The sequence below is a fragment of the Populus trichocarpa genome, chromosome 1 (genome assembly GCF_000002775.5).
Source record: "Populus trichocarpa isolate Nisqually-1 chromosome 1, P.trichocarpa_v4.1, whole genome shotgun sequence".
Taxonomy (NCBI): Eukaryota; Viridiplantae; Streptophyta; class Magnoliopsida; order Malpighiales; family Salicaceae; genus Populus; species Populus trichocarpa.
In genome coordinates, this window is record NC_037285.2 from 39027976 (window position 1) to 39055654 (window position 27679).

The 27679-nt window shown below is 32.0% G+C and overlaps 4 protein-coding genes across 4 annotated transcripts; 1 reads left to right on the plus strand and 3 right to left on the minus strand.

Annotated features, from left to right (window-relative positions):
* Positions 1 to 43: 43 nt before the first annotated feature.
* LOC127904227 (uncharacterized) lies at positions 44 to 2572 on the minus strand. The gene is made up of 3 exons (XM_052446685.1): positions 1194 to 2572; positions 686 to 1082; positions 44 to 604 (listed from the first exon to the last, which is right to left on the minus strand). Exons 1-3 carry the CDS (start codon positions 2570 to 2572, stop codon positions 44 to 46), a joined length of 2337 nt encoding a protein of 778 aa, XP_052302645.1.
* Positions 2573 to 12054: 9482 nt separating this feature from the next.
* On the minus strand, positions 12055 to 14119 carry LOC7487569 (probable mannitol dehydrogenase). Its single transcript, XM_024611537.2, has 5 exons — positions 13835 to 14119; positions 13475 to 13588; positions 12791 to 13304; positions 12550 to 12706; positions 12055 to 12430 (listed from the first exon to the last, which is right to left on the minus strand). The coding sequence occupies exons 1-5, from the start codon at positions 13999 to 14001 to the stop codon at positions 12237 to 12239; spliced, it is 1146 nt and encodes a 381-aa protein (XP_024467305.2). The 5' UTR covers positions 14002 to 14119; the 3' UTR covers positions 12055 to 12236.
* Positions 14120 to 17550: 3431 nt separating this feature from the next.
* LOC7485134 (uncharacterized) lies at positions 17551 to 19147 on the plus strand. Its single transcript, XM_002298857.4, has 2 exons — positions 17551 to 18222; positions 18397 to 19147. Exons 1-2 carry the CDS (start codon positions 17986 to 17988, stop codon positions 18856 to 18858), a joined length of 699 nt encoding a protein of 232 aa, XP_002298893.3. The 5' UTR covers positions 17551 to 17985; the 3' UTR covers positions 18859 to 19147.
* A 221-nt stretch (positions 19148 to 19368) lies between these two features.
* Positions 19369 to 22380, minus strand: LOC7487570 (DNA-damage-repair/toleration protein DRT111, chloroplastic). Its single transcript, XM_002300365.4, has 2 exons — positions 21372 to 22380; positions 19369 to 19890 (listed from the first exon to the last, which is right to left on the minus strand). Exons 1-2 carry the CDS (start codon positions 22176 to 22178, stop codon positions 19597 to 19599), a joined length of 1101 nt encoding a protein of 366 aa, XP_002300401.3. The 5' UTR covers positions 22179 to 22380; the 3' UTR covers positions 19369 to 19596.
* Between the last annotated feature and the right edge of the window lie 5299 nt (positions 22381 to 27679).

Below are 27679 nucleotides of genomic sequence, written 5' to 3' on the forward strand. Positions count from 1 at the left end.
TCATACATGTCCATAGTATTTCAAAAACTAAAAGTTAACACACTTAAAACAAACAGTCTGTAGGTGTGTCATGTAAACTAAACACACCCTCTTTGCCTTTGTCTCCCTCATTATTCCTAAAACAGTCATCAAAATCATTACCATCTAAAGGATTATTACTGCTACTACTAGTACCAACACCGATATTAGGAACATTAGTGCTACTACTAGTACCAGGACCAACACCAATATTGTCAACAATATTTAACTCCAAGCTCCTTGAATTATCTGGATTGACATCATTCTGAATCTCCAAATCATCTTCAGTTCCATGACACTCCATCCCAACATCATTAAGATTTTCTTCATCATCACTTTCATCTTCTTTACCATTTTTCCTTCGTGTTGCACTATCAATGACACCAAGCAAATCAAAGTTGGATGAACCATCATGTTTCTCTCCCTCGGTTATCCAATCATCATCAGATGAGAGATGATCAAAAACTTCACCAAAATCATTAGCTTGCTTTTTGACTTGGTTATCATTTAATTTCAGATTGCACATTACAAATACCAAGTCATTCATTTTTTTCTGGTGCAAACGATTTCTTCGTTTTGTATGAACCTATGTAAGCAATTCAAATTAATACCATATAAGATTCTTATAAAATATACAAACATTAAAAGGAAAAAGGAAAAAACTTACCATCTCAAATGCACTCCAGTTTCGCTCGCATCCAGATGAACTACAAGTCAAGCTTAGAACTCGAATTGCAAATTTTTGTAGCTCTGGACATTCATCCCCATAAGAATCCCACCATTTAGCTGGAGTCTTTTTATCCCTTGTTATCTTGGCAGCCTTAATACCGAACAACCCACTTGCATCCTTGAATGAATCAAGTTGCAAGTCAATTTTACACCTTTCACTTGCGTCGGGCACCATTCTTTCTAAGCATTGATATAATCCAATTTTAATGTTGGCATTAACTTTAAAATTAGAATTATAATGATAATGAGGATTCAAATAATATGTTGCTGCATGTAAAGGTATGTGAAGTTGAAGTTCCCATCTTGCATCAATGATATTCCATATAGGCATATAACTACAAAATAAAAATAAGAATATTATCATCAACATTACATGACCTAGCTGGTAAACATTATAATCAACTGATAGTAGTAAATAAATAATTAGCAAGATATATAATCAATACCTTTTTTTCACAGAACCAAAATTCACTTGTATCTTCTCTTTTGCTTGATCCATTGCTTCATATATAAAACCCATAGCTGGTTTCTCATCTGAATCAACTAATCGAAGAACTTTTATCAGAGGATATGCTGCCTTAATACATGTAGTAACATCATGCCAAAACTTGCTGTCCAAAACACAACTTTGAATTCGCTTCCCTTCTTCTGTTTTTGAAAACCTACATGACCTCCATTGGATGGAAGTAAACATTGTCATCAACTGTATCTTACAATCACTTAAACATCCAAGAGTTAAGTATGCAATAGCAAATCTAGTGGCAGCAGGCCTAATCAAATCCTTTCCTTTTGTAAAGTGTCTGAGCATGGAAATGAGAATAGTTCTTGAATATATGTATGAGGTGATTCTCCTCCCATTAGCAATAGTTACTTTATGAACCTCTAGTTTCTTCTCAAAATCTTCCAATATCAAGTCAATACAATGGGCAGCACATGGTGTCCAAAACAATCCTTTTCTTTTTCCCATCAATAATTGCCCTGCTGCCTTATAATTTGCAGCATTGTCAGTGACTACTTGCACCACATTTTCCTCTCCAATCCTCTCCACAATAGCATCCAACATCTCAAATACTTTATCAGCAGTCTTGGATATATTAGAGGTATCTACGGATGATAAAAAAATTGTCCCTTTAGGACTATTAACCAAAAAGTTGCAAATAGAACGCCTTTTCTTATCAGTCCATCCATCAGACATTATTGAGCAACCTGTTTTTTTCCATTCTAACTTGTACTCTTCAAGCAAGTTGATCGTGTGATCTACTTCTTGCTTCAAATACTTCTCTCTAATATCATGGTAGGATGGTGGCTTAAAACCTGGCCCATGCTTTGCAACCAATTCAAGTGCTTTAACAAATTCAGGGTTTTTCACACAGTTAAATGGAATTGCACTGGTGTAGAAAAATCTTGCAATTTGTCGACATACTTCTTCTCTAAGATCCTTTTTTAGCAGCTGATTGATGGTGGTTTGTGTACTTCCACTCCCACTCGCTACTCTCTTTCCTTTGTCCACTGAGGTAATTTCATTCCCTTCATCATTATCTTCATCTTTTCCAATATATTGGAAAGCCTTTCTTTTCTTCTCAGATGCTTCTTGATTTTTCACCAGAACATTCAAAATTATCTTCTTTACATCTTCTGGTACTCGCTGGCATGGCTCAACATCCTTTCGAGTGCAAGCCAAATGATACTTGAAACGGTAAATGCCTCCACTAATAATTTTCTGACAAAACTTGCACTGCACTCCTTTTGAATTCTTGTCAACATCTATACCATATTGCCATCCCACGTCAAGTCTATTGCCACTTGTAGTTTTTTTAGATGCCATGTATCCTATAGTTCAAGAATCATTTGTTTCTTGCAGTTCAATCATTTGTTTAAGAATTACAAATATGCATGTTGTATCCTACAGTTCAATACATTTTTTATGGAAACTATTCTAGTGAGATAAAAAAGGCAACTATTCTAGTACCCAACAGTTCAGCACAGATTGTAATTTGTAAATCAACAAGGGATACAGTCCGCATATGGTAAACTGTATACATTCACACACCACTCTTATGGGGAAAATTCAAGCAAAGTCTTGACGCCAATTAATAAATTCAATTAAAGCTGGAAAGAATACAGTGCAAACCAAATATCACTAAACCAAGAATACAGTCCGCATTAAATTGCTTTCATTTTGTTTGCTAGTTTTCTTCTACCATTCACAGTCTAACAGGAGCTCATTTTAAAGCAACCAAACAACAAAATTATGAGAGAAACCAATTAGCATTTTACTGCAAAAAGCCTACATGGGGAAATGCATTTTTTTATGAAGGAATCTATAATTAGATGAAAAGCTTGAAACAAAAGAGAACCATACAAATTACAAAGGATAGACTGCATGCAGTCAGGGCTACTAATTATTGATTCGGTAGTGCAAGATTGTCTATTGATACCAGAAAGCTGCCAAAGGAAGTTCAGAAATCAAAGGAATTTGATATGAAGCTTGCAAAATATTAAGCAATAAAAGTCGCACCAAACAGAGAAATGAATTTTAGAAAGTGATTTTTACAGGAGAATTAAAATGATTCAGATAAGCCTCATTGACCTGTTTTTTTCCCCCTATAAAATTACTGGGTTGCAACATCAAAGACAAAAGTGAGATATGTATGGATGAAACTCATATGCTTCTATTTTACAGAATACCTGCAATCTTGGAAATTGGAATGCTTCGTTGCTTCGTTGCTTCCTTGCTTCGCTGAATCTTTGCCTATGCAGATTGCAGAATTACAGAATCTGCAACACCAAAGCAACAACACAGCAGTAACCCATTGTTAGAAAGCTTCACAGAAGAGAAACAAGGCTGCACACGATTCACAGAAGAAATTACTAGCAGCAGTGTAGCACCACTCCCCGTCTCCCCCTCCGAAAAAAATACCCAGAAGCAAATTGTAGAATACCCAGAAGATAAACATAGATTCACAGCATACCCAGATCATTTTTTTGTCTCTAATCACCACCATTAGACAGAAAAAAACAAAGCTTGGGATTCTTACCTTTGTCTCACCAAGAATGCTCCGGATCGGGGGGAAAGTGTTTTCTTAATTTGCTGGGGAAAGGGGAAAGGGAAAAGGGGAAGGGGAAGGGAGACTGGGAGAGTGTGAGACAGGGAGGGGACGATTGGACGAAGTCTGGAGTCAGGGAGAGTGTGAGACAGGGACGAAGTAACCGATGGGGTGAGGCCGTGAGGGTGGTCGCCTGGTTGGGTGAGAATTGGGAAAGAAAAGAGATTGTGACTTTGTGAGACAGGGACGAAGTCAAAATTTTTGCATTTCTAATTTTGCATTCGGTGACATTTTGGTGAAGTCGGGAAAACGTAACGTTTTTTAACGTTTTTGTGAGTTACAGTTTTATGCGATTTTGGCACTGTTTTATGCGATTTTAAAGATTTTTGAGTTTTGCTTCCGTTTCTACACGTTTTATGGGTTTTAACTCGTAAAATCGTACGATTTTACGAGTTAAAACGCATTTTTAACAACCATGAACACACTCATTCTAGTTACACAAGTATTTTCCTTTGATTATCTATGATTTTTCATTTAGTAGAAAATCCTATATTTATTTACTTACACTTGATTTCACTTTTCTAACACAAATTTTCCATTATCTCAATAAGTCCTCCATTTCCTATTTCTTTTACCAATTTTTTTTAATATCTTTTAAACATAGAAAACAAAAATTTCATCCCCAAACTACACCTAAATTTCCTCTATCTCCCCCTCCTCACAATAAGTTTGGTTGAATCAGCCAATGTCGTTGTCCATGGCATAATTAAATTTATCATAGACAAACTCATCTACTCCAATTTAACATAATCTTATACAAAATTAAAACTAATTTTAACATTATTTAACAATGACTATTTGGCTGAATCCTCCCTCTAATAAGGGTCAAGAGTTTTATAAATTTCAAAGCAAATTAATCCTTTATTTACACTTAAACATTTTTATTAATACAAATTAACAAAATATCTTAGTTATTTAAATTAAAAACCATTTTTTAGGATTTCAATATTTTTAAATGTTTTTTCTTAATTAAAGGTGGATTGATATTTTACATTAAAAAGCTAACTCCATAAAGTTACATTTAATCATGTTAACTCCATTATTGTTTTGTGTGCAAGGAATTTATCTTAAGGCCTAGTTGGTAGAAAGGTTGCCAATTATGTTTTGTTCTGTCTGGAATAGTTGTTATATCTTGTACCATTTTAAAAAATTAAACAACCTAAAATAAATTTCATCACGAGTTGAATCTCAGTTCATTCTAGATTTCTCAGCCAAATTATTGGCAAGATGTTCCAATTTCATTCCGCCTATTCTGTTACGTGAATAGTTTTTTTCATTTTCTTTTAAATCGATATTTTTTTTTCTAATTTCATCCTTCAACATTTGATTTATTGGAGATTGAACTTCATAATTTGTTGTGGTTTACTTTCCTTATATTTATCTCAGTCTCATAACTCATGTCACAATTTGGTTAGTTATTCGGTTGCCTTAAATTTTTTTATCTATTTTTTTAATTGATATTTTTTAAAAAAATTCATTAGTCAACAACATCTTCAATATTTGGCTGATTATGAATTTGGATTTGTCATTTGTTTTGGTTTTTTTCTTTAGAGTTATCTCAGTTCCATGACCCGGGTCAAAGGTTTTGCGAGTTAACCCGGGTACACTTAAGTAATTTTATTGTATCCTTTTTTAGATTGAATTTTTCTCAATCTCATCATTAAAAAATAGGTTTATTGAGAATTGAGCTTCATAATTTGTTTTGATTTGTTTTATATGAGGTTATCATGATCTCATGATCTAATTTGTAAATTTGAAAGGTTAACTAGGGTTGACCTTGGTCGATCTAATATTGTTGTCTCAATATTTTCTTAAAAGGATGTCATCTTAATATTTTTTTAGTTAAACTATATTTTTTTTCTAATTGTTCAAGTTGTCTTTAGACCCGTTAAGTCAATCAAGTCATATCAAGTTAACTTTCACATGATTTTTTTTTCTATTAGAAAAATGCTACACCTGAAAGTTTCTTTTTACATTAAAAAATTGATTTGACCCGCAACATATCACATGCCAACGATCTAGTAATCATTAAATAGAGATGTTTAAATTTTAAAATGTTGTTTAGATACTTGATATTATGTTTAAAATTTGAATAGCATAATTTCAATTGAATTGGAATTGAAATTTATGTATGTTGAATTAATATTTTGAATAATATATATATATATATATATATATATATATATATATATATATATATATATATATTTGAACAATACAACCCTGAAACGACAAGCTAAAATGCTCTAAAACCAAAATGTATCGTTCTAATTAAAAAAACAAAATCTTAACTAGAATAGAATTGACAACCTTGATTGGTAGCATCAAGTGGATTTATTCATCAAAATAACAAATAACAGTTTTACACCCCTTTCACGCGCGCACACTCATATATATTATTAAGTAAAAAACTAAAAGAGTTAGCAATTGACCATTTTAATTGTTGTAGCTCTACATTTATTGTCATTTTGGATTTACATAGTGTTAATTTTCTTTTGTTTTTTTTTCCTTAAACTTTTTTTATTTGATTCTTCCGCATTTATTCTATTAATGGTTGGGATTGATAATTTGTTTGTAAGAATTCAATGTTGGTTTCATGGGGAAAGAAAAACATTTTGCCATTCTTCTCGAGCTTAATTTTGGAAAAGATTATTTGGGTTTATTTGTTTTTCATGAGATCAAAAACCAAAAAACTGTAATTGATCATTAGAAAAACTTCAATCCCTCAAAATAAAAAGAAAAGTTGCAGGTTTTAAAGGAATGACTTTATAAGCATCCAAACTATTTTCTTTTAATTTAGTCCTTAGTTACAAAAAAAAACTCTTCAATTTAGACCTAAATCCCATCTGACCCAAGCTCAATAAAGGCCTTAGTTGAGGACATAATAAGGGTAGGGAAGTAAAAAAGATTGTTGACCAATCATGTTAGCGCATTTTGATCATGCCCATAACTTGGGGTCATGATTTTTGCTTTAATCCCGGGTAAATCAAGGGGTGATTCGTTATATCTTCGCATCAAAATTAAAACAGTTAAATATCTCATATTGATTATTTTTTTAAATTCATCTCATGTTTCTATTTATTATCCGAGTTTTCTTTAGCCTGTCAAATTAACTTGGTCACGTCGTGGTGGCTTCCACATATTTAATTTGATGCTCAACCTATGCAAACAATCAGGTCAAGAGATTTAAATGTTGATCTGCTAGGTCGATCTTAATGATATTATCAACGAGTTTTCCACGACCTAACTATTTTTTTCGTGTTGAAGAAAACAATGTCGATTAAGATTTTTTTTTTCTAGACATATCAGACTTCAACTAGGTTAGCTTTGTCCACCATGGGACTACACCTAATGTTTACAAAAATAAGTTCATAAAAATATTACTCACACCTCAAAATCTATACCTATAACGGAGCATAAGCAACAAAACTAGTTTGCATCTATAATAAAAGAATCAAAATATGGTGTTTTTATGACAAGGATAATTTTGCCATTTGAGAATATAAAATCTAATAGTAGTAGTGTGCTGAAAGAGAAATCCATAAGATTTTGGGTCATTATGTCTTCGTAAAAGCCCCATCTATTTTTTATTTTGTTTGTTTTATTTTTTATCGAATATTTTTTTTAATTTGTTATTAACAAAAATAAGTTCTAAGAACTTCAAATTGAATTTATTAGTTTTATCAAAATAACTAGAAAATTGATATAATATTTTTTTCTACATTATATAGAATTGGTAAAATCTTTTGATTTTACATATAGTCTTACAATTCATTTTTTTCCCTCAACAATTTTTATATGGAATCTTTTTTAATAAGATTGTTTCAATGAAAGTAATTCTTTTCCTTTAAATAACATTGTTTCTTTTAAAGTTTGTCATGGTAAAAGAAAAACCAAGGTTGCTTTGTAAAAAATTTTACTTCCTTATCTTATAAAATACATCCTGTTTTTTTTTTTTTTGTTTTTTTTATGATGAAATGACTTCCTTTTTAATACAAGAGATAAAAATCTAACTATTTAATAGAGATCAACATCATAAAAAACTACCTTACTCCATCGATTATCCACTTACTATGATGTAGAGTACTAAAACTAAATTAAGCTAATCTATATACTAAAAACTCCAAAACACAAATTTAATACACATAACATTATGATATTGTTGATACAATTTATTTTTAAAAAAATCAAGCCCAAACGGTTAGGATGGTAGTCTTTTTAACATCATATATTTCTCTCCCTTAAACCATGCACATCTCTCCCAAACAATATACACTTTGCTTGGTCAAAATAAGTTTTGTAGACAAATATAATGCCCTAAAAAGGAGTAAAAAGATCTAATGGATAAGATTGGTGTTTAGATCCAATGGCCAGAAAAAACAAGCAAGATATAATGGTAAAAAAAGAGAGAAATAAGATGCATATAAATCAAGTAGGACAGAAAAAAGATCTTAATGAGATGAATTCATGAACACATTGGAGGCCAAAGTAGGCCACATATAATGTCCAAATGCAACAAGTGGCTCACTTATTGGCTAGCCCAAACGACTAGCATTCCAGGTGTTTGGGCCAAACAACTAGCTTTCTAGTTGTTCGAGCCATGCCTAGTAGGCTAGAAACCTGGCATTTCGAGCCTTGACTTGATCTCGACTCACCTTATTTTGTTCAATCTTTTCTTGACACATATCTTTATGCTTTTCTTCAAGTTTCCAGATGATATAGATGGAAACAACATGAGAAAGACAATAAGCATAAGAACACAAAATTCTACAAAAAAATATCACACAAAAACTCTAATTTGCAATTTTATTACTGCATATTTTTCTCAAATAACTTGTCTCTGTAAGAGGTTTGCAACTCCTTAAATAAACCCAAAAATCAACTTAAACAAATCAAGAAATTTGAAAATAAAGGAAAAATAATAAAAGTCCTAAAAAAATTAGGAAAAAGTAAAATTATTAAGCATAATATTTAATTTTCTAAATTAAATAGAAAAAAATAAAATAATCGAGGAAAAATGATTTTCCTTAAAAATCTCCAACATCACCAAGAGTCGCATGTACAAACTTTTCATGCATATAATCTTTTTATACACACACAATACTTTTTCTATGTAGTGTAAGCACCATTTATCTAGTCAATGGTTATTTCTTTGTACTATAACCAGCCAACATCTCTATCAATAATGCATGCATGACAAAAAAAATTCTCAATTTTTTAGGAAAATATTGCCACCAACGCCTCCATCAATGGCAAGCACGACCCTACATCCAATGACTTAATTTTCTAGAAAAATATTTTTTTTCTCCATGAAATAAGTTCAGGTACTGGGTGTATAACACAAGTAAGAATGAACAAGTCCTAGACTCCATACATAGACTCAAGAGATAAAAATAGCCAATAACTTCATTTTATTTTATCATCACTCCCTGTCACTCTATTTTATTTTATTTTTATTTTATTATTTTCTCCTCTTACATTTATTAACTTAAATATCGAAATGTCTTCTATACCCACAAAAAACTTGGTTTTTCAGAAATAATCTAGGCTAGATATAAAAACATGCATTCAAGACTAGTCACCCACCTAATATAAGGTTTTTTGACGAAGTCATCATAATAAACCTACCCATCATAAAATAAACAGTTTTACAAACCCTAACCAATCTAAAATAGGAAATATGGATTCTAATAGTTTGGTGAACTAGATCATGGTCGTGTAGTAAACTCCGATGACTAAATGCCAATGGGTGTGTTTCTTTAGTACATTTTCTTCCGTCATTAGTCATACTAATAGCTTTTGATTATAAAATAATAATATCAAAACATAAAAATAGCTTTTCTATAAATGAAAATAGTTTTGATCTAGGGAGTGTTTATTTATTTATTTATTTATTGTATATAAATGGAGTTTGGACAGAATACTACTTTTACAGTATTTTTTATTAAAGTTTGAATGATCGGAGAAAAAAATTATTAGATTGTCTTGGTATTGGTCCTCCTTACTATACAAAAATATGGGTTTACATAACAATTATCTACAATATATTTCCACTTCTTATGTGAGGGAGGAAGCAATATATATATATATATATATATATATATATATATAAAAGGGATATCTCTCTGTAAAATCTTCAAATTTTTAAATAATGTTTGTAATTCAAGAATATTGAAAAAAGTCATTGTAATTTAACTTTTAGTTGAAGTAAAATGCGAGTCGAATATCTCATCATATCATCAACTACGAATTTTTCAAATAAAAGATCGGTAGAAGTGAAGGATTATTCTTTTTGAACAAAACTAGAATCTACCTTTTGAAATAAACAGAGTTAGAAAACATGTACTAACAAAAAAAAACTAACTCAAACCTAGCTAGAGAGATTATTTTGCTCATTAATTAAGGAATTTACATTCTATGTTTTCACTAATTCTCTAAAATTAAAAGAGAGAGTATTCAATGAGGATTGAAGAGAGTGGAGATGGTGGGGAGGGAGAGGGGATGATGATGCTAACATGAATGAAAAAAATAATGACTTAAATAGTGAAGAAGAATATTGGTGAAATTGAAAAATACATATGAAATCCTTTGATGAATTAGCAAAAACAGACGAAGCCAATAGTAGGTTTGGGGTTTACCTTTAAAATAATGCACATAAAGTTTCGGGTTATGTTTTATATATTGGGCTTGAAGACCATAAAAAATCCCAATAAGTCGTGTAAGGATACCGATTACAGGTAATCGGGCAAGCAAGCAAGAAAAACCAAAGGACATTTTTAAATTGTTAGTTAGCAAGGAAGGACCAGGTAATGGTAGAGGAATAAATAAGGTGGCGTTTTGCTACTGCCCCGTAATAAAATGATAAAGATAAAAATATATTTAGTTGAATAGGTATAGATAAATATATAAAAATAAATATGTTTCTATGATAATTTTAAAATGAATTTATGTATTTTTATAACAGAAGGTACAAGAATGACATGTCTCGAGAGACAATATTTATCATTTATTATTCCTCAAATATCCCTGCAAAAAACTCTTAATGCTAAAATTGTCTAAGACATATAAGGATAAAATTAATTATTATTATAGTTTTAAAACTCAACTCGAGGGTTGATCCAAGGCAAAGCTTGGGTCACTGGTCAAGGCCCGGATCATGAGTCAAGTTGACCCGAGTCAATGTAAAAATAAAAGTGGTTATTATCATAGTTTTAAAATTCAATTTGAGGGTCGACCCGGGGCAAGGCCCGCGTCACAAGCGGGGTTGATCGTTAACTCTGGTCAATATAAAGATAAAAATGATTATTATCATAATTTCAAAACCCGACTTGGAGGTCGACTGAGGCAAGGCCTAGGTCATGGATTAGAAAAATCAACACGAGTTGACCTAAGTCAATATATAAATAAAAATAATTATTATAATAGCTTTAAAACTCGACTCGGGAGTGATCTGAGGCAAAGTTCGGATCACGGGTGGGGAGAGTTAACCTGGCTGACCTAATTGTTTTTTAAATAATCAAAGCGACCTTATTTTAACCAACAAAAGTATTTTAAGATGAAACATTAACATGATTAAAAAAAATTATAGTTGAATTATAAATTGATCTAAAAAAACAATGGTTGACTGGTTTTTGTGAAATCCAAAACATGTATCCTTTATAGAAAAAAAATACAAGAATATCTTGTAATTTATAAAAAGACAAGTTGAAAAGTCATAAATGAGATTAAGCAAAATAGTTTGGGTTTAACCCACATGCATGTTTGGCTCAACTTGGCCTGGGCAAGGGTCTTAGGCGAGCCTCAATTCTTGGGCATCAGATTCGAAGCCTCGAGCTTGGGTCTTAGGGCTAAAGCTTGGGTCCAAGAGCTAGGACTTGCGGTCTAAGCTTGAGTTTGAGTTTATTTTTTGCTAATATTTATAGGATTTAAATTTATTAGAAAATAATTAATTATTTGTACCAACTCATATATATATATCTATCCCGTCCATGAATAAAAAAATATCTAAAAATCTTCTTCTTTAACTCTTTAACTTGAATATTTTTTTATACATAGAATGTTAGAATTTAAATCTAAAAAAACTGCTAGGTTAATTTATTTATGATGAATAATTAAAGCACAATGACAAGAATTATTTTTGATAATTTTCAATAAGTTTGTGTTTCAAAATCCACTATATATAAAAAGTCACAAACAAAGATTGTTTTACATAGAATTTTATAGGTTCTTCACCTCAATTTTCATCTTATTCTCCTCAATTTTAAGCTTTGTTTTTAACAACATTCCACGCACTAACAATACACCAAAATGGTGTCTTAAAGGCAACAGAACAATATTTCTATGGAAAGAAAATAAACAAATGAAGGAAACAAATACTTCAAATTAAAGGGTGTTTGCTATGTCAATAACAAATCGATAACGGACAGCTCCTTTTGCAAGACGGTCCATGGCCTTGTTCACATAATCCATGGGAATAACTTCAACGTTAGCCTCTATGTTGTGTTCGGCAGCAAAATCAATCATTTCTTGCGTCTCCTTTACCCCCCCTGCCATGCTTCCTGACACTAGCTTTCTTCCTGCATATATATCACAGATTTTATGAGAAAATTTCTTGTCAGATACATGGACTTCCAAGTGCTAGTTTTAAAGAAAGTAAATGAAAGAAAAGTGAGGAACATCAGATGGTTTTTCTTACCGTAGAGGGGCATTGCAGGCACCTCCAAGGGCTTTTCAAGACTTTGGGCACCCACCAATATTAGTTTTCCATTAGTCTTTAAGAGATCAAGCAATGGCTTTAGAGGATGAACTGCAGCGACAGTGTCTATGATACCGTTCATGGTGCCAGTAGCAGCCTGCAAGATCAAATAAATAAACAAGAAGAGGAATAGAGAGTGGACTTTTGACAAAAAAGTGCAAGTGTATTATTCCTCATTTACCTCCATTTGCTTCATGTCATGACTAACTATAAACGAGTCAGCTTTGAGTTGCTCAATTGCTTCATGCTGTTTGCTCGGAGATGTGCTGATCACAGTCACTTTCATTCCAAATGCCTTCGCAAACTTCACCGCCAAATGACCCAGGCCACCAAGACCAACCACCCCCAGATGCATCCCAGCCTTGTCGAGCCCAAAATACTTCATGGGACTAAAAACTGTAATCCCAGCACAGAGCAGCGGAGCTCCACCTCCTAATGAGAGATTATCCGGAAAACGAATGGCAAAGTGCTCGTTAACAACATATACATCAGAATATCCACCATAATTCTTGTCTCCGCCGTCATAAAAAATAGTGTAGGTGTAAACAGTTTTGGAGCAGTAACTCTCCATGTCGTTTTGGCAATTCTCACATTTTCCACACGAGCCTATTAAGCATCCCACACCTGCTTTGTCTCCGACCTTGAACCTGTCTACCTTTTTCCCAACCTGGGTCACCACACCAACGATCTCATGCCTGTGGTTGAGCAAGATAATGAATTAGGTAAAACCGGCTGGTAATGTTTCTTCTTCTTCTTCTTCTTCTTCTTCTTCTTATTATTATTATTATTATTATTTCGGAGATGATATGTTAATATTAAGGATAAAACAGAAGGTGCATGGAATTATGATCCGATGAAAGCGTACCCGGGAACAACAGGATAGATAGAAATTCCAAAATCATTCCGAGCTATGTGCAGGTCAGAATGGCAAATCCCACAATATAAAATCTTGATTGTAATATCGTTATCTCCATTAACCCTGCAGAAAGCATAGCAGGAAAAAAAACACAAGAAGGAGAAAGAAATAATCATATATAAAATCCATTAATGACTTAAAATGTCATACAATTGAAATTCTATACATATAACGTATGTAAATAATGAAGGATGATGCTAGAGATTTTCCTTTTTTTTTACCAAAATTCTTTATTAAGTGACAAAGTATATATCATGCAATTGATATGAAAAAAAAAAAAAAACATATTTCTCATATGCGCATACGTACCTTCTAGTAAAGTGGAAAGGGGATAAAATTCCTGAAGAGTCTCTAGCTGCCCATCCAAAAGCCTTTTGAGTTTCTTCTTCTGCTTGTAACCTTGACATATCGATATATATATATATATCAGACTTAATTGGCTTCACTGTTTTGATGTTTATGTTATTGGCAATCATATATGGTCCTACTTATATAAGTTTTCGAGGCTCGAGAGAAGATTTTTAGTTTCGGCGAAGGGTGAGCTAAGCATGGTTTAAAATCTCAAAGTGTTTAACTATTTTATTGATTGATTTTTTCAGTGATAATGAAAGGTTATGGTTAATGGCGGCTACTGGCTAGCTACCTCTTCGACAAGAAAACAATATTAGTCCCTCTTCTCGCTTCTTCTTGTTGATTTTTCTTGCGTTTTCATCATGAAATTAACAATATTCCATCTTCTTGCTTCTCGTTGATTTCTTCTTTACTTGTTTGTCAAGAAAACAATATTTTATGTAAGAAGGATTGTTATCATGTTAAGTTCTCAAGTAGCATGGTGTGATGATAAAGAGTTAAAGATTTGTATAATAAGTTTTAAATTAGAATTAAAATGTGTATTTTTTATAAAAATCTGAGATAGTCGGGATTTTATTCACTCACCTAAACTTATAAAATATATTTTTAGAGAAGCTCGAATCCAACAACAAGTTATCAACAATCAAGTTCTTATATTTATTATTGGAATTAAAAAAAAAAAATTTGCTTCTGAAAAGGACAAGATGTTGCTTTTCCATTATTAATTTCTCCCTTCTCAGATATTTGCATGTTTTTATTTTATTTTATTTTATTTGGAATAGAACGAATTCTAGTGAACCACTGCTTTTATCAATCTAGATCCCTTGATTTGGGGATTAATTCAACCTATGGTGTCTAAGGTTTGAAAATGTGCAATTAAGTCCCTCCGTCCACCCTCCTCCCTCTCTACTAGTTGGTCGTTAATGGTATTAAAATCAAAGGCATTAGTTTATTAATTTTCTATTGTTTGAAACTGACTTTTAAATGATGATGTATGAAAATATTGCATGTAATGTCATCCCAATCTCATCTAACATTATAGTAAAACATAACAAACGGATTGATAAATTATATACCAGTGATGACATATATGCCATATGTCTGTGTAAATAAATAAATAAATAAATAAATAATAGTGATATAAAACTAATGAAAATATTTTAAATTGATTTTTTTATGAAATATTTGTTGTTTGTTATTTATTTACTTAAATCAATTGAAATTTCATCCCATAAGCTATTGATTTAAGATATATATTGAGTTTTTTTTTTATTTACATCTAATATTAGAAAATAAAATTAAAAAAGGAAAGAAATATCTTTAATATGAGATCAATCATTATGAAGGTCATTGCAATGTCTTATAGGAGGCTCTAATTATATAGTTTTTTATGTGTGAATGTATATATACACTAGCTATGTGACTCGAGCTCTATAGCTGGTGGTAATTTTTTTTTATACACATATAAAAAGTATACAGGCTATTATGATGTGCCTTTTTACATAAAAGAATTCCAAGATATAAATTAAAAAGCTTATACAAGCATCTGAAAAATAAATCGATATTCATTTATGTAAATAAACAAAAACAATCATCAACAATAATTAAAAGAGAAATTGAAAAAAATAAAAGATGAATGTAGATCAAGATATTTAATCTTGTAAAATATAATATTTACCCGATTATACTGACTAAATTTATTTATTAAAGTCAATAAATGATAATAGAAATTATACAAAACCAAAAACAAAATATATATGAATCAAAATAATATCTTAAAAAATTAAACATAATTTTTAAAAAAACAAACTCTATTAAAAAAACCTGCAAAACTCGTGACCTAGATCATAAGATCAGGATAAAATGATAGAAAAGAAATTGAAGATAATCTCAAAATTATTTTTTTTTATAAAAAAATATAAAACAATAAAATCATAAAAAAAAATGAGAAATAAAGGATGTTGAACTGCATTAACTTTTCAAAACAGTGATCCAAGTCACTAGATCAAAAATAATATAAAAGAAAAAAATCACGAAACTCAATCCCCAACAAATCAAACGCAAAATAATACAATTAAAAAAAACAATTACACAGAAGGATAAAAAAAAATTGTAATTAAAATAATGAGGGTGAAGAATGAAATAAAAAATTAGAAGGCAACAAAAAATATTTAGTTGGAGGGTTGAATTGAAAATAAAAATAACTTCAACAAAAGAAAAAACAAATCAAAAGACTGAGTGTTAAATTGAAAAAAACAAAACAACATAAAATTTGATTGAAAAATAAAATTGAAAAAAAAAACTTTAACAAAAGGGCCAAGAAAAAAAAATTGAAATCAAAAGAATAAGGAAAAAAATGGAAAAAATAATATATGACAAATTGTAATTGAAGGACAAAATTGAAAACAAATAAAATTTTTATAAAGAAAATAAGAACGAAAATAAGCAATCAAAAGAATAAGAACTGAAATTAAAAAACCAAAAACAAAATGGAAAACGGTGTATGTTTTCAAGTTGGAGAGAGAAAAGAAAGAAGAAAAAAAAAAAAACCACTGACAACAAATCGTTCATTATCTGCCATCATGCACCATATCAAGAGGAAGAGGACATGGTGGTGCTTCCAAAGACATAGTAGGAGGATAGATTTGGCCACTAGGTGGTGTCTCACCCATCGTTCAAATAAGCACATATCAGCAATTTTTTGGATAAAAAAAATCAACTATCCAACATAAAAATACCAAAACTAAGGATGAAAATACCCTTTAGATGCATGCTTTTTTTTTTTAAAGAGTAAATACATTATTTTACTGTATTGTAACAAGAAAAAGACAAACATACCCTTGGTCAACATTTCTATTATTTTATTGAGGTAAATCAATAATTTTACTATTTGATGTTTTTTTTAAAGATAAAAATACTTTTTAATGACTAATAAACCTTTAAAATATACTAAACCACCCCAACACCAAGGCTTCCCTGTTTTACACCAAAGGACAAAAAAATAATTTTATTAATTTTATTTTATCAATCTATAATATATTCCGTGTCTAGTACTAAAGTGTATTTTCTTATTGCATATCTTGTTTTTTAGTGTGACCCTTCTCTCCGTACCCATCCGAGCATGATGGCTAAATAACTAGTCTCAACATTGTCTATAATTTGATTAACATTTTTTTGTTGTAAACTTGACAGATAAAAACTTGAAGATTATGATGGTATTGGATTTTCTAGTTTTCAAATAAATAAAAAAAAAAAACTAATCCAAACCAAACCGGTTTGACTTAAATTGATTTTGGGTTAATAATTTTTAAAAAATTAAAATTCCAAGTTTGGTTAGATTTTTTCCATCAAACCAGACCAAAACTCCCCTAGTTGCAACCCCACCCCTCCCTCCCTCCCTCCCTCCCAGCTCTATTACTGCACCAAAGTACAAGAGCTTCTTCTGCCCTTGACCATCATTTTCCCTGCCAACTAGTTAGGTTTCACTTTCGGTTGTAAGGACTCAGTACTGACAGTCAGCAGATCCTCAAATCCTCACTCCTGCTTCTTCAAGGGAATCCTCCTCCCTTCTCTTATCTTGTTATTTCCATTTCATAATTTCATATGGTGACAAAACTAACTTCAACTTAGTTCTTCGAAACATCTAACAAGGAAAAACCTCGAAACATGTATTAAAAAATCAGAGTTATAATGTCATCTCATCAGAGTCTTTAATTTTCATAAATGAATTGATTTATATTTTTGAAAAATGAAGTAAAATGTGTTTGTTCTTTTCTAAAGTCTGGCATAATATTGTTGTTTATGCTAAATATTTTTTTTGAGATTACTGATCTTATCTTGTCCCCCATGAATTGTATCTGGCCGGGAACTGTACTGCCAGTCAATGTGGGAGCCTCAGCCACCCAATAACGTACATTGCCATCGATCAGCCTCTGCCTAACAACTTTTTCTATTTTCTTCCTTCACGCGCTGTGCGCTCCGTTCGTCTTCCCATGATCTTCTCTCTTTGTCATGCAAAAAACATATATAAACCAACCCCACCACCATATATATATATATATATATATAAACTTCAGAGAGAGAGAGAGAGAAGAGAAGCAGGATAAACCATGAAGAGGGATGGTTCATCAACATCATCATCATCAGGCAGGAGTGAGAGTGATAAGGAGAGAACAAAACTGAGAGAGAGACAGAGAAGAGCTATTACCACCAGGATCTTCCATGGACTCAGGAAATATGGTGGTTACCAGCTTTCACCACGCTCTGATATCAATCAAGTCCTCCGTGAACTCGCCAAGGAGGCTGGTTGGGTTGTTGAGCCTGATGGCACCACCTACCGCTATAAGGTATTTAAAGTTGAAATTTCTTACTGGCCTCCATCTCCATGTAATTAATTTGCATTATTTCCTTGATTTCCCCAGCTGTGCACCCAAAGGGAACTAAAATATGTTTGTTAATTTCTATGCTTTGATATGAACACAACCTCTTTAACTAGATGCTCTATAATTGCTCATTGCAAGGTTGTGAGCCGGTGCCCAACTTGTGGGGTGATCCCAAATACAAGCACCAACACGACACCTACCACCAGCAGCACCGTCATTGCTTGTGGCGGTGGTGGTGGAGGAGGAGGAGGAGACTGCTCTCCAACCACGTCGCCGCGCTGCAATATCGACCCCACAATGATCAACCCCTACAACAACAACAGCCATGCTGGGTCTACATCCTTGTATGGTCATGAACATGGCTCTGCAGGTGGTTGTACCGGTGATGTTGACAATAATAATTCTCTTGCTTTCTACATGTACAATGGACTAGCTAGTGGGCTCCACCACCCATCCACAGCCACAGCCACAGCCGCGGCCGCCATCATCGGAGGTGGAATGAAGGTGCAGGTACCAAGTCAGCAGCAGCTTCAAGGGACGTACATCCAAGAGGCAAGGGCATCTAACCAGAACACGCCTGTGGGATCACTAGACCAGTAACTGGGAGTCTTGAATTCCAAAATTGTTCTCGTGTATATCCTGAAATTTACCACTGCTAGAAAGAAAGTAGGAAGTAGAAACATGAAAAAAAAAATGGAATACATATACAGAGAGAGAGATAGCTAGTAGCGTGGAGCAGGGTTGGCAAAGGTGTCTTCTATTCCTATCTTAGCCAAACATTTGGTGCACGAGCTTCTACCGCATTGCTTTCCTTTTCCTTGCAAGCTCTATTACCAGGACCAGGATTACTTTTAAATTTAATTAGTTAAAAAACTAATTTTTCCTTCAACTTCGTCTAAAGGTGTCTGATTTCATGTTTAATCTCTGACAACCAATGTTTATTAGTTCAAAATGTCATTGACAACAGAGAGAACGAAGCACAAACCAGGAAATGTCAGCGTGTCAGATCAATCTCCTTGAGTTGCCATCACGATTTACGAGCGGGATGTTGAATGCAATAATCTTGGCACAAGGAACGTATAAGTTAGTCCCTTATCAAAGAGAGAGTGCTTAAGCAGAAAAAAATAATTTCTCAAGCGTTCATATAAGCCGTAAAGTCATTCATGCAAACTACTAGTTATTGTCAGTAGAAGCACAGTTTACGCTCCTCCTAGCCCAAAGCTGGAACCTCCTTACAACACAGCTTAATCCTCACAGTAAAATGGGAATCAAAATAAGAGTCCGCCATGACTTCCCTGATGATCCTGAAGGGAACTCGACAGGTTATTCAAACATCCATCAAAACCCAGGGATTTCACCAGGCACAGGAGCCAGCTCGTTGTTGCTGAACTTCTCCTCATCGAAGAACCTTGCACGAACCACATTACCCCCAAAAAACCGCCCATCGAGATCAATCAATGCTTTTGTTGTTTCTTCTGATCTCTCAAACTGTACAAAGATTCTAACTGCCTCTTCACGAGGAAAGTTTGGTTCGGTGATCTCAAATATAAGAACCCTAGTGACTGTCCCATACTTCGCACACTCGGATCCAACCTCGTCTTCTAGTTCATCATCTACCTCACCAGGGCCCACCTTTCAGAAAAAGAGAGAAATTTTCAGCAAATTCTCATCTTCATTTATGAACCCAAAAAATGAAGCATGGGATAGACACTTTATATTAAAACCATACAGCATTTGAAACAGCTTCATGTACAAACATGTTTTGTTTTATTTTTTTTCAAAAAAAAGTGAAAGAAACCAAATAGCAATCACATTAGAAAATACATTCCAGTTCCATCACCAAACAAAAAAATTGAAATATCAAAGGTCATGATAGACGGCACAACAAAAATCAACACAGAAATTATTTAACCAACGACTCAGGTTCAGAACTTAATCTCGTTTTGACTGTGAGGAGAAAATTACATACTCTTAGAAGCACCCAGTTGTCCGTCAAACAATAATAGCTTTCCAACCAAAGGATAGTAATATCAAACTGATAGCAAAATGGGAGTCAGAATTGCTCAAATCAGTGGCTACAGAAGAGATTGGACTGGAACCATTTTGTATCCTATAACCTGGTGACTTTAATTACAAAACTTGGACGCTCAAATGAGTGTCTATAGAAAGATTGGGCTGAAACCCTGTTGTATATTGCAATTCTGCCAACAAAAAAGAGTGGTTATCAAATCCAGCCATCTAAGGGAAAACGCAAGCAGACGTCAACTGGTTTCTATTAACACCACTCCTCCAAATTTACAAATGAAATCTTACTCAAGCTTAAGAGGACTTGTAAACAATAAGAGTATAATAGAACAAAAGGAAACAGAAGAAATTAAGATTCACTCATAGTGATCTGGATGAGTGTAAACTCTTTGGGACTATACATTGGTGAACAAGTATCCACGAGGTTTGAAATTTCAGAAAAGTATGTTACAGCTACAAACTTAAGAGCTTCAAAACCACAGCCTTTAGTGAGAAAGACAGTGAGCGATGATGCGTGAAAACTAGAAATAAGCAAGCTGGTAAGAGGAAAGGTGGGTATTGGTGGGTATCAGACACTTAAAACTCTAAAACATCAAGTGATTCCAAAAAGAACAAGGATAGAGTAGATTTCGCAGAAACACAGTTGCCAACAGAATAAAATCCGCAATGCCAAACGCATTCAATGCACAGATTCTCCTCAAGCAGATGCTTCATGGCTAGTTCTATCAAAAGCCCAGAGTTCTCTCTCCTTAGGGCACTATAACGCCATTCATAAAACTAGATATGGTAGGCTAGATATTCACTAGATGAAATTAGAACAAATATCAAATCTTAGTGAAGATCAATACAGCAACAATGGGCAATCCCAAGTAGTGGATAGCATGCAAAGTAGTTTGTTGTTTACAGAGGGAAAGATATAAAAGAACAGAATCAGTGGAGCATGTTACAAAATACAAAAGAATAGATGGCAAACAAAGAATAGAAACAGCAACTTGTTGCAGTTTTGCAGATTCCCATCCGTTAGTTTCTTTACATTTATAGTGTGCAAATACATTTATTTAAACCAATCAAGAAATATACATACATACCATATTCCTAAGGAGCAAAACCCGAGTTGGAGGAGTTCCATTGAAATTCACACTCTTCACCTTCTTCTCGCTAGCATTCACTATAACCCCAGCTCTCCTATCAGTCTTCTTCGCCATCAATGGCGTCGTAATCCCTTGCTCCTGTTTCCCCAATCCTTGCCCTTCCTTCCACCCCATCTTCGCCATCATCCTCTGCGCCGCAGTCATTTGTCCACCAGCACCAACTCCCAACCCCACCGTCCCTGACGTCCCAATACTAAACCCATCCCCATTCCTGGGTGGCGAAGAACTCCTCGGAACACCTCCACTCATGGCAGCACGCCTTCTCCACGCTTCCTCCCCAGAAATATTCACATCCCTCTCCCTATCCTTCTCCCTCTCCCTCTCCCTCTCCTCCTCCTCCTCCTCTTGCCTCCTCCTCTCAATCTCCCTCAACCTCTCCGCTTCCATCGCCTTCCTTTTTTTCTCCCTCCTATAATCTTCATAATCATTCGGCCTGGCCGGATCATACTCCTCAACAACCACCGAATTCACCCCTACCAGTTCCGGTTGCGGAGTCACCTCATCGGGTAGCACAGTCGCCGCCGCCACGAGCGGAGAAACTAAAGATTTGGAAGCAGAGATTTGGGGTTTAGGTTTGTTAGGGTTTTTTAAAATAGTTAGTGGTGATGTGATGGGTTTACGGAGAGTAGGTGGGGCCATCAAGGTAGTAGAAGACCATACAGTGGAGGTGTTGGTAGTTGATTTTTCTTCCACCGCCGTGGCGGATGGTGGAGGCAGATCTCCATATAATCCACCACCAAACATTTCTTTCTCCAAAAATTCAATCCTGCTGTGAATTTCGTCAAGGTGCTGGATTCCTATATATATAAATATAAAATTATGGAATAATTATTAAAAAGTACTTGATAATCTATTTTGCAATTAAAACTAGAGATTGCGACAATAAAATTACAATATTCTTTCATATTTCAATAAAGTTCTTTCAGTTCTTTTGTTGAAATATTTTCTTTTATTATAAATATGATTTGTTAAATAAAAGCTTAGCGAATCCTTTTGTTTAAAGGACTCGCTCGATGCCACGGTGGTAGGGGATGGTAATTAAGGATCCAATCTATTTATTTTATTTTAATGTGACACTGTTGACCTTTATTATTAGTTATTTTATGCATTTTTAAAGTTTGTTTGTTATTTGTTATTGTATTTAAAATTATATTTAGTATAAAAATATTTAATTAATATATTTTATTTTATTTTTTTTAATATTTTATATATTAATATAAAAAATAAAAAAATTATTTTAATATATTTTCTAGAAAAAAATATGCACTATAATATCAAATACACTATTAAAGTTTCAGTGTTTTTTAAAATAGTTGTTTCACCTTGAACTAAATTAAAAAAATTTAATTTTTTTTTATTTTTAACATCATAATTATAAAAATATTAAATTTTTTTATCAATTTAATATTTTTTTAAATAAAATATTCAAATATAATTTTAAATGTAGAAGCAAATCAGCAGCAATGAAGACAGTTTACTAACTTTGCTGTGGTATTGATTTCTTTTATTTAAAAATAGACATAATTTCATGACATGATACCTTCAAACGGACCAAAACACTTATAAAAAAAAATGAAGACATTTCTATTTTAATTTATTTTTTAAGCTATAAGGCCATAATATTTTACGCCAATACGGATGAATTGTCAAACTTTCTAGATAGAATATTAACCTGGCTCACATGTACAAGAAAGCAATCCAATAAAATATAAACAAAAATAATAATAATTAAGGGTTTTACAAAAATAACATTTATTGTTATTATAAAATTATAATTTATAATCATGTTTTAAAACATGTTAAAAATAAAAGATATTCGATTGAGTAATACTAAGAAAAAAATCTAAATGGTTTATCTCAATGAGTTTCAATTAAAGTAAAAATAAGCATAAATAATTTTAATTACTCTATTTAAAGTAAAATAATTTATATTGGATGCAAAGACAAAGAGAAAAATTTAAAATGAAAAATACACCAGACAACTGGGCTAGGTGGCCCAACTTGTTTAGCTTTTTTAAACATAGATCTGCTAGAAGAGGTTTATTTGTCTAACTCTTTAAATTTTCTTATGTAAACATAGGATGGACATCATCGTTCATTTTCCATACTACGACCATAAAAAAGATGGTCAAGAGATCGAGCTTCTTAACTTAAAAAAATTATTTTTCAATCTATTTTAAACTAAAAACACATAAAAAGCACCTTTAGACTCTTAAAAATTGATTTATCAACTCAAGAATTGCTTTGAAAAACAAAGATAAAATTGAAACAATTTTTTTCTTCTTTAACCTGATATACATTTTCTATCAAGATGAAAGGAAAAATAATACCTTAATGAAACTCCTCTCAATGAATGGAACTCATCAATATAAAAAATGATTGTTTTGGTTGCCGGAATGTGGATATTTAACAATTGTCTCTCTCTATTGTTTTTTTTCAGTGAGTCTCTCTCTCTTCAATTGAATTAGGGACTTAAATGTGGCTTAAATGTATAATTATCAAATACAAAGGACTAAAAAAGAAATTAAGTAAAAGTTGAAGGCAAAAGTTTGAGAAAAGAAGTTAACATAACAGTAAAGAAAACAAAATGGTCCAAAATTTTATCTTTGATTTAAATTTTAGTCCCTTTATTTCCTTTTATTGTGAAATTAAGAAATTCAAACTCTTTTTTCACACAATCGAGCATCATGTCAATGTTAAAAAAAAATTTCTAACACCTCGAGAACATCAATTCAAGTTTATCAAGACAAACTATCAAAGCCAATTTTAATAAAATTAAATGTAGAAGAATCAAATTGAAAAAGAACAACATTACTAGTAAAAAAAAATGAGTAGTGCTAAAAGAACGACGACTTTAAATTTTTAATTATCTGCTATTATAAAGCTTATTTTTTTAGCATAATTGAACATTAAGCTAATGTTGAGATATTTGCTTGATACTTTCTGAAACATCCACACATATGCTCTAAAATATATATTTTTTAAAATATAATGATAAAATAAAAGGTGTAAATTAAAACTAAAAATCTTGAAACTTTTGAATTCCATTTAGACTCAATATTAAAAATAAACATATTAAAAAATGTTAAAGTTAATAGTTAAAAAATAAAAAAGAAAGAAAGAAAAATTAAAATCCATTTAAACTCAAAGTTAAAAATTGGATTTTCCAGGGTATCAATTTTGTTAAGCCCACTTTAAATCTATTATATCTTAAAACCTAGAGTTGCAATGGAATATGTCTACTAATTTGGATGAAAAATGGGTATAAATTGTTAAATGTAAATTAATAAGGAGCAACATTAATAACAACTCTAGAGTTTCATTTGATTTGTGGTTTGCGCTTCATTACCGCTAATCATTTTTTTCGATGTAAAAGAAGAATTCTAAAGAAAAAAATAATCTGAGACCTGAGTTATTGGTTCAATTAGTAATTTAGATAATATAAGTAAAAAAACAAAATAACAATAAATAAACAGACAAAAAAAATGACAATGAAAAAAGATGAAAAGAACCTCCCTTGAGCTCATTCAGATTATCAAACAATTCAATGTTGAATGATAAAATTGAAAAAAAACAACAAAAAAAAAACAACAAAAAACCCTAGTTAAAACAGATGAACTCATAAACTTCATGACTATGGACATAAGATTGAGATAACCACATATAAGAAACACAAGAAAAAAAGTTTGAAAACCAATTCTTAATAAATCAAATGAGAACATGATAACTCCATAGAAAGAAAAAAAAAAAAAAGTTGAAGCTCAATATTTAGCAAATAAAATATTGAAGAATAAAAACTAATCTTTGAAACCGGTGACTATGATCATGAAGCCGAGACTAATCCCATAGCAACAAAGAAAATATATGTCAACCCGGGTTAACCCGCAAACTCTACGACTATGAGTACAAGATCGAGGATAACCTCATAGAAAGAAAATGAAAAAACAGGTAGGAACACAAATTTTCAATAAATCAAATGTTTAAAGATGTGATTTAAATAAATCAATTTTAAAAAAGGACCCAAAAAAATAAAAGTCAACCGGCGCTAACCTTTGAAACCGATGACTCTAGCCATGAACCTAAGACTAATTCCATAAAAGGAAAACCGTAAAAAATAATAAGAAAAAACTCTAAAAAGGGCAAAAAAAAAAAAGCTTTAAAAAAAAGAGGAAAAAAACCCAAGCAAACTTGGACAAACATCCTAAACCTTGTCTAATATTCAAGCTAGCCTAATATCTTTAGTTCTCCTCACTATACTTACACTTAAATTAATGGGTCCAAAATATACATTATTTACTATTTCTTATTTTATTTTAGTAAATATTGATTAACTCAACGGAGTTAATATGGTGTTTAAGGAGGTGTACTTCATACATTAACTTCGTTTTTGAATCTTTGAGTCAGCATCTAAGTAGATTTTTTTTAATATATGAAATTGTGAGAGTATGTTTCTAAGATAATTAAAAGAAAATTTTAATTGGAAAAATTACCCTAACCCTTTAATAGTTTAGTTATTTCTTATTTTGCCTCTATTAATTTGAAAATTACTATTGACATATCATAGTTTATAAGTTATATAACATTTTACATCTTTAATAACGAATATAAAAAACAAGTTAAGAAAAAAATTCATAATATTTACAAGATTATCATTATATTTTAAATAAAAATTAAATAGTCATTGCACTGTTAAAATTATAAAATTGTTATAAAGTTAAAAAAAACTCTATGTCAAAACAAAACCAACCGCTATCAACTTTCTTCTGTTGGAATCTAGCAACACACATCTCCTTTCTCACACACTGAATAGACCTAATTAGCCTCTTTGACATTGTTGAACCATCAAACCGTTAGCAAACACCCCATTTCACTAGCAGTAACAATCTTCTAACCTCACATGATAGTCACGACCATAATCCTTGCGTCTAGCCTTCATAACCGAGCAAACCATCATTGATAACCACCCTTTTTCTCTTGGTAGTAGCATCACTAACAACACTCTCATTACCGTTCTTTCCCCCCCTAAACCACGATGAATACCACTATTTAACATTACTCCTCTAACCTAAAAAACCACCGTCTAGTTGAACAATTCCATAAATCAATCAAACTGTCACTATAAATCTCACTTAAGAACCCAATAAAATCATAAAACACCAAAAATAAACCCCATATATTATTTAAATCTTGTTTCTTTCATAAAAATACCAGTCAAAACACAAAAGCACTGCCATCTCTAGTGAAACCCAACAACAAATCCTAAGCACCATAGATGCTTTTTATAACAATAAGAGAGGAAAAAAATGATAAGAAACTTAAATCTAAAACAAAGATATGAAACCTAGATTTAAAAACTATATCAAAATTATGAAAGTGTGTACCATTTTTTATCAACAACTATTCCAAGATTTGATTCTTTTATTACCAATAACAACCTTGAAATTTTTTCAAATGACTCATATGAACCAAATAGATAATCAAGCACATTCTGTATGTTTGCAACCATCATTGAAAGATTATCCATCACAAGGTTTGATATTGCATTAGCAACAAAATTTGCATCGAGTTGATGGTAGTCTTTTTGGACAAAGGTCGAGGTACATATGTGCGTTCCTTTTAACTTTGCTATCTCAAATGAATCCGATCTTTTATGATATCCCTATATAAATATTATTTACTTTCAGGTGCTTGCACACATTGTAATTGAATAAAGGTCAAGGTCGACCATTGAACTCAATATTCAACCAAATATGCAATGTGCCATCATTGCATTAACTAAATTATTTTTACTATTGAATGTTTGTCCAACCTCCAAATTAGAGCCTCTTGAAAAACATCTATGACTGAGTGCCTAATCATGAGAAGCATCAAATGAAGACCCAAAAACATCTCTAATTTTAGGAACATGAGATATTATTTCATCATCAACATCAACTTCAACATCATTATCAATATTATCATCAATATTTAGTATCACACTTGGTTCTAACATCTCATCATTTTTATTGTCACTAGGATCAAAATAGTGAAATCTATGTTGATTAGTAAATGATTGTCAAACATAGTATTATCAATCATTTATAGAAAATAATCCGACAATAAACTATTTTTCCTCTACTAAATGACCTTGAAGGAGTGATAAATTGTGATGCATTTATACCTACTCGACTAGAAGTTGGGACACCCAAAGAATTTAATTGACGACTTGCATACAATATACCATAATGTTCAATCTATTTTGGATG

Excerpts from the sequence above, each read along its gene's own strand:
- LOC7487570 (XM_002300365.4), bottom strand. The coding sequence starts at position 22,178 with ATGTTTGGTGGTGGATTATATGGAGATCTGCCTCCACCATCCGCCACG. Across the intron at positions 19,891-21,371 it reads TTTTGCTCCTTAGGAATATG|GTGGGCCCTGGTGAGGTAGA; the intron begins GTATGTATGTAT and ends TTTTTCTGAAAG.
- LOC7487569 (XM_024611537.2), bottom strand. The coding sequence starts at position 14,001 with ATGATTGCCAATAACATAAACATCAAAACAGTGAAGCCAATTAAGTCT. Across the intron at positions 13,305-13,474 it reads ATCTATCCTGTTGTTCCCGG|GCATGAGATCGTTGGTGTGG; the intron begins GTACGCTTTCAT and ends GCTCAACCACAG. Across the intron at positions 12,707-12,790 it reads ATGACATGAAGCAAATGGAG|GCTGCTACTGGCACCATGAA; the intron begins GTAAATGAGGAA and ends TTGATCTTGCAG.
- LOC127904227 (XM_052446685.1), bottom strand. The coding sequence starts at position 2,572 with ATGGCATCTAAAAAAACTACAAGTGGCAATAGACTTGACGTGGGATGG. Across the intron at positions 1,083-1,193 it reads TTTGGTTCTGTGAAAAAAAG|TTATATGCCTATATGGAATA; the intron begins GTATTGATTATA and ends TTTATTTTGTAG. Across the intron at positions 605-685 it reads ACTGGAGTGCATTTGAGATG|GTTCATACAAAACGAAGAAA; the intron begins GTAAGTTTTTTC and ends TTGCTTACATAG.
- LOC7485134 (XM_002298857.4), top strand. The coding sequence starts at position 17,986 with ATGAAGAGGGATGGTTCATCAACATCATCATCATCAGGCAGGAGTGAG. Across the intron at positions 18,223-18,396 it reads GCACCACCTACCGCTATAAG|GTTGTGAGCCGGTGCCCAAC; the intron begins GTATTTAAAGTT and ends GCTCATTGCAAG.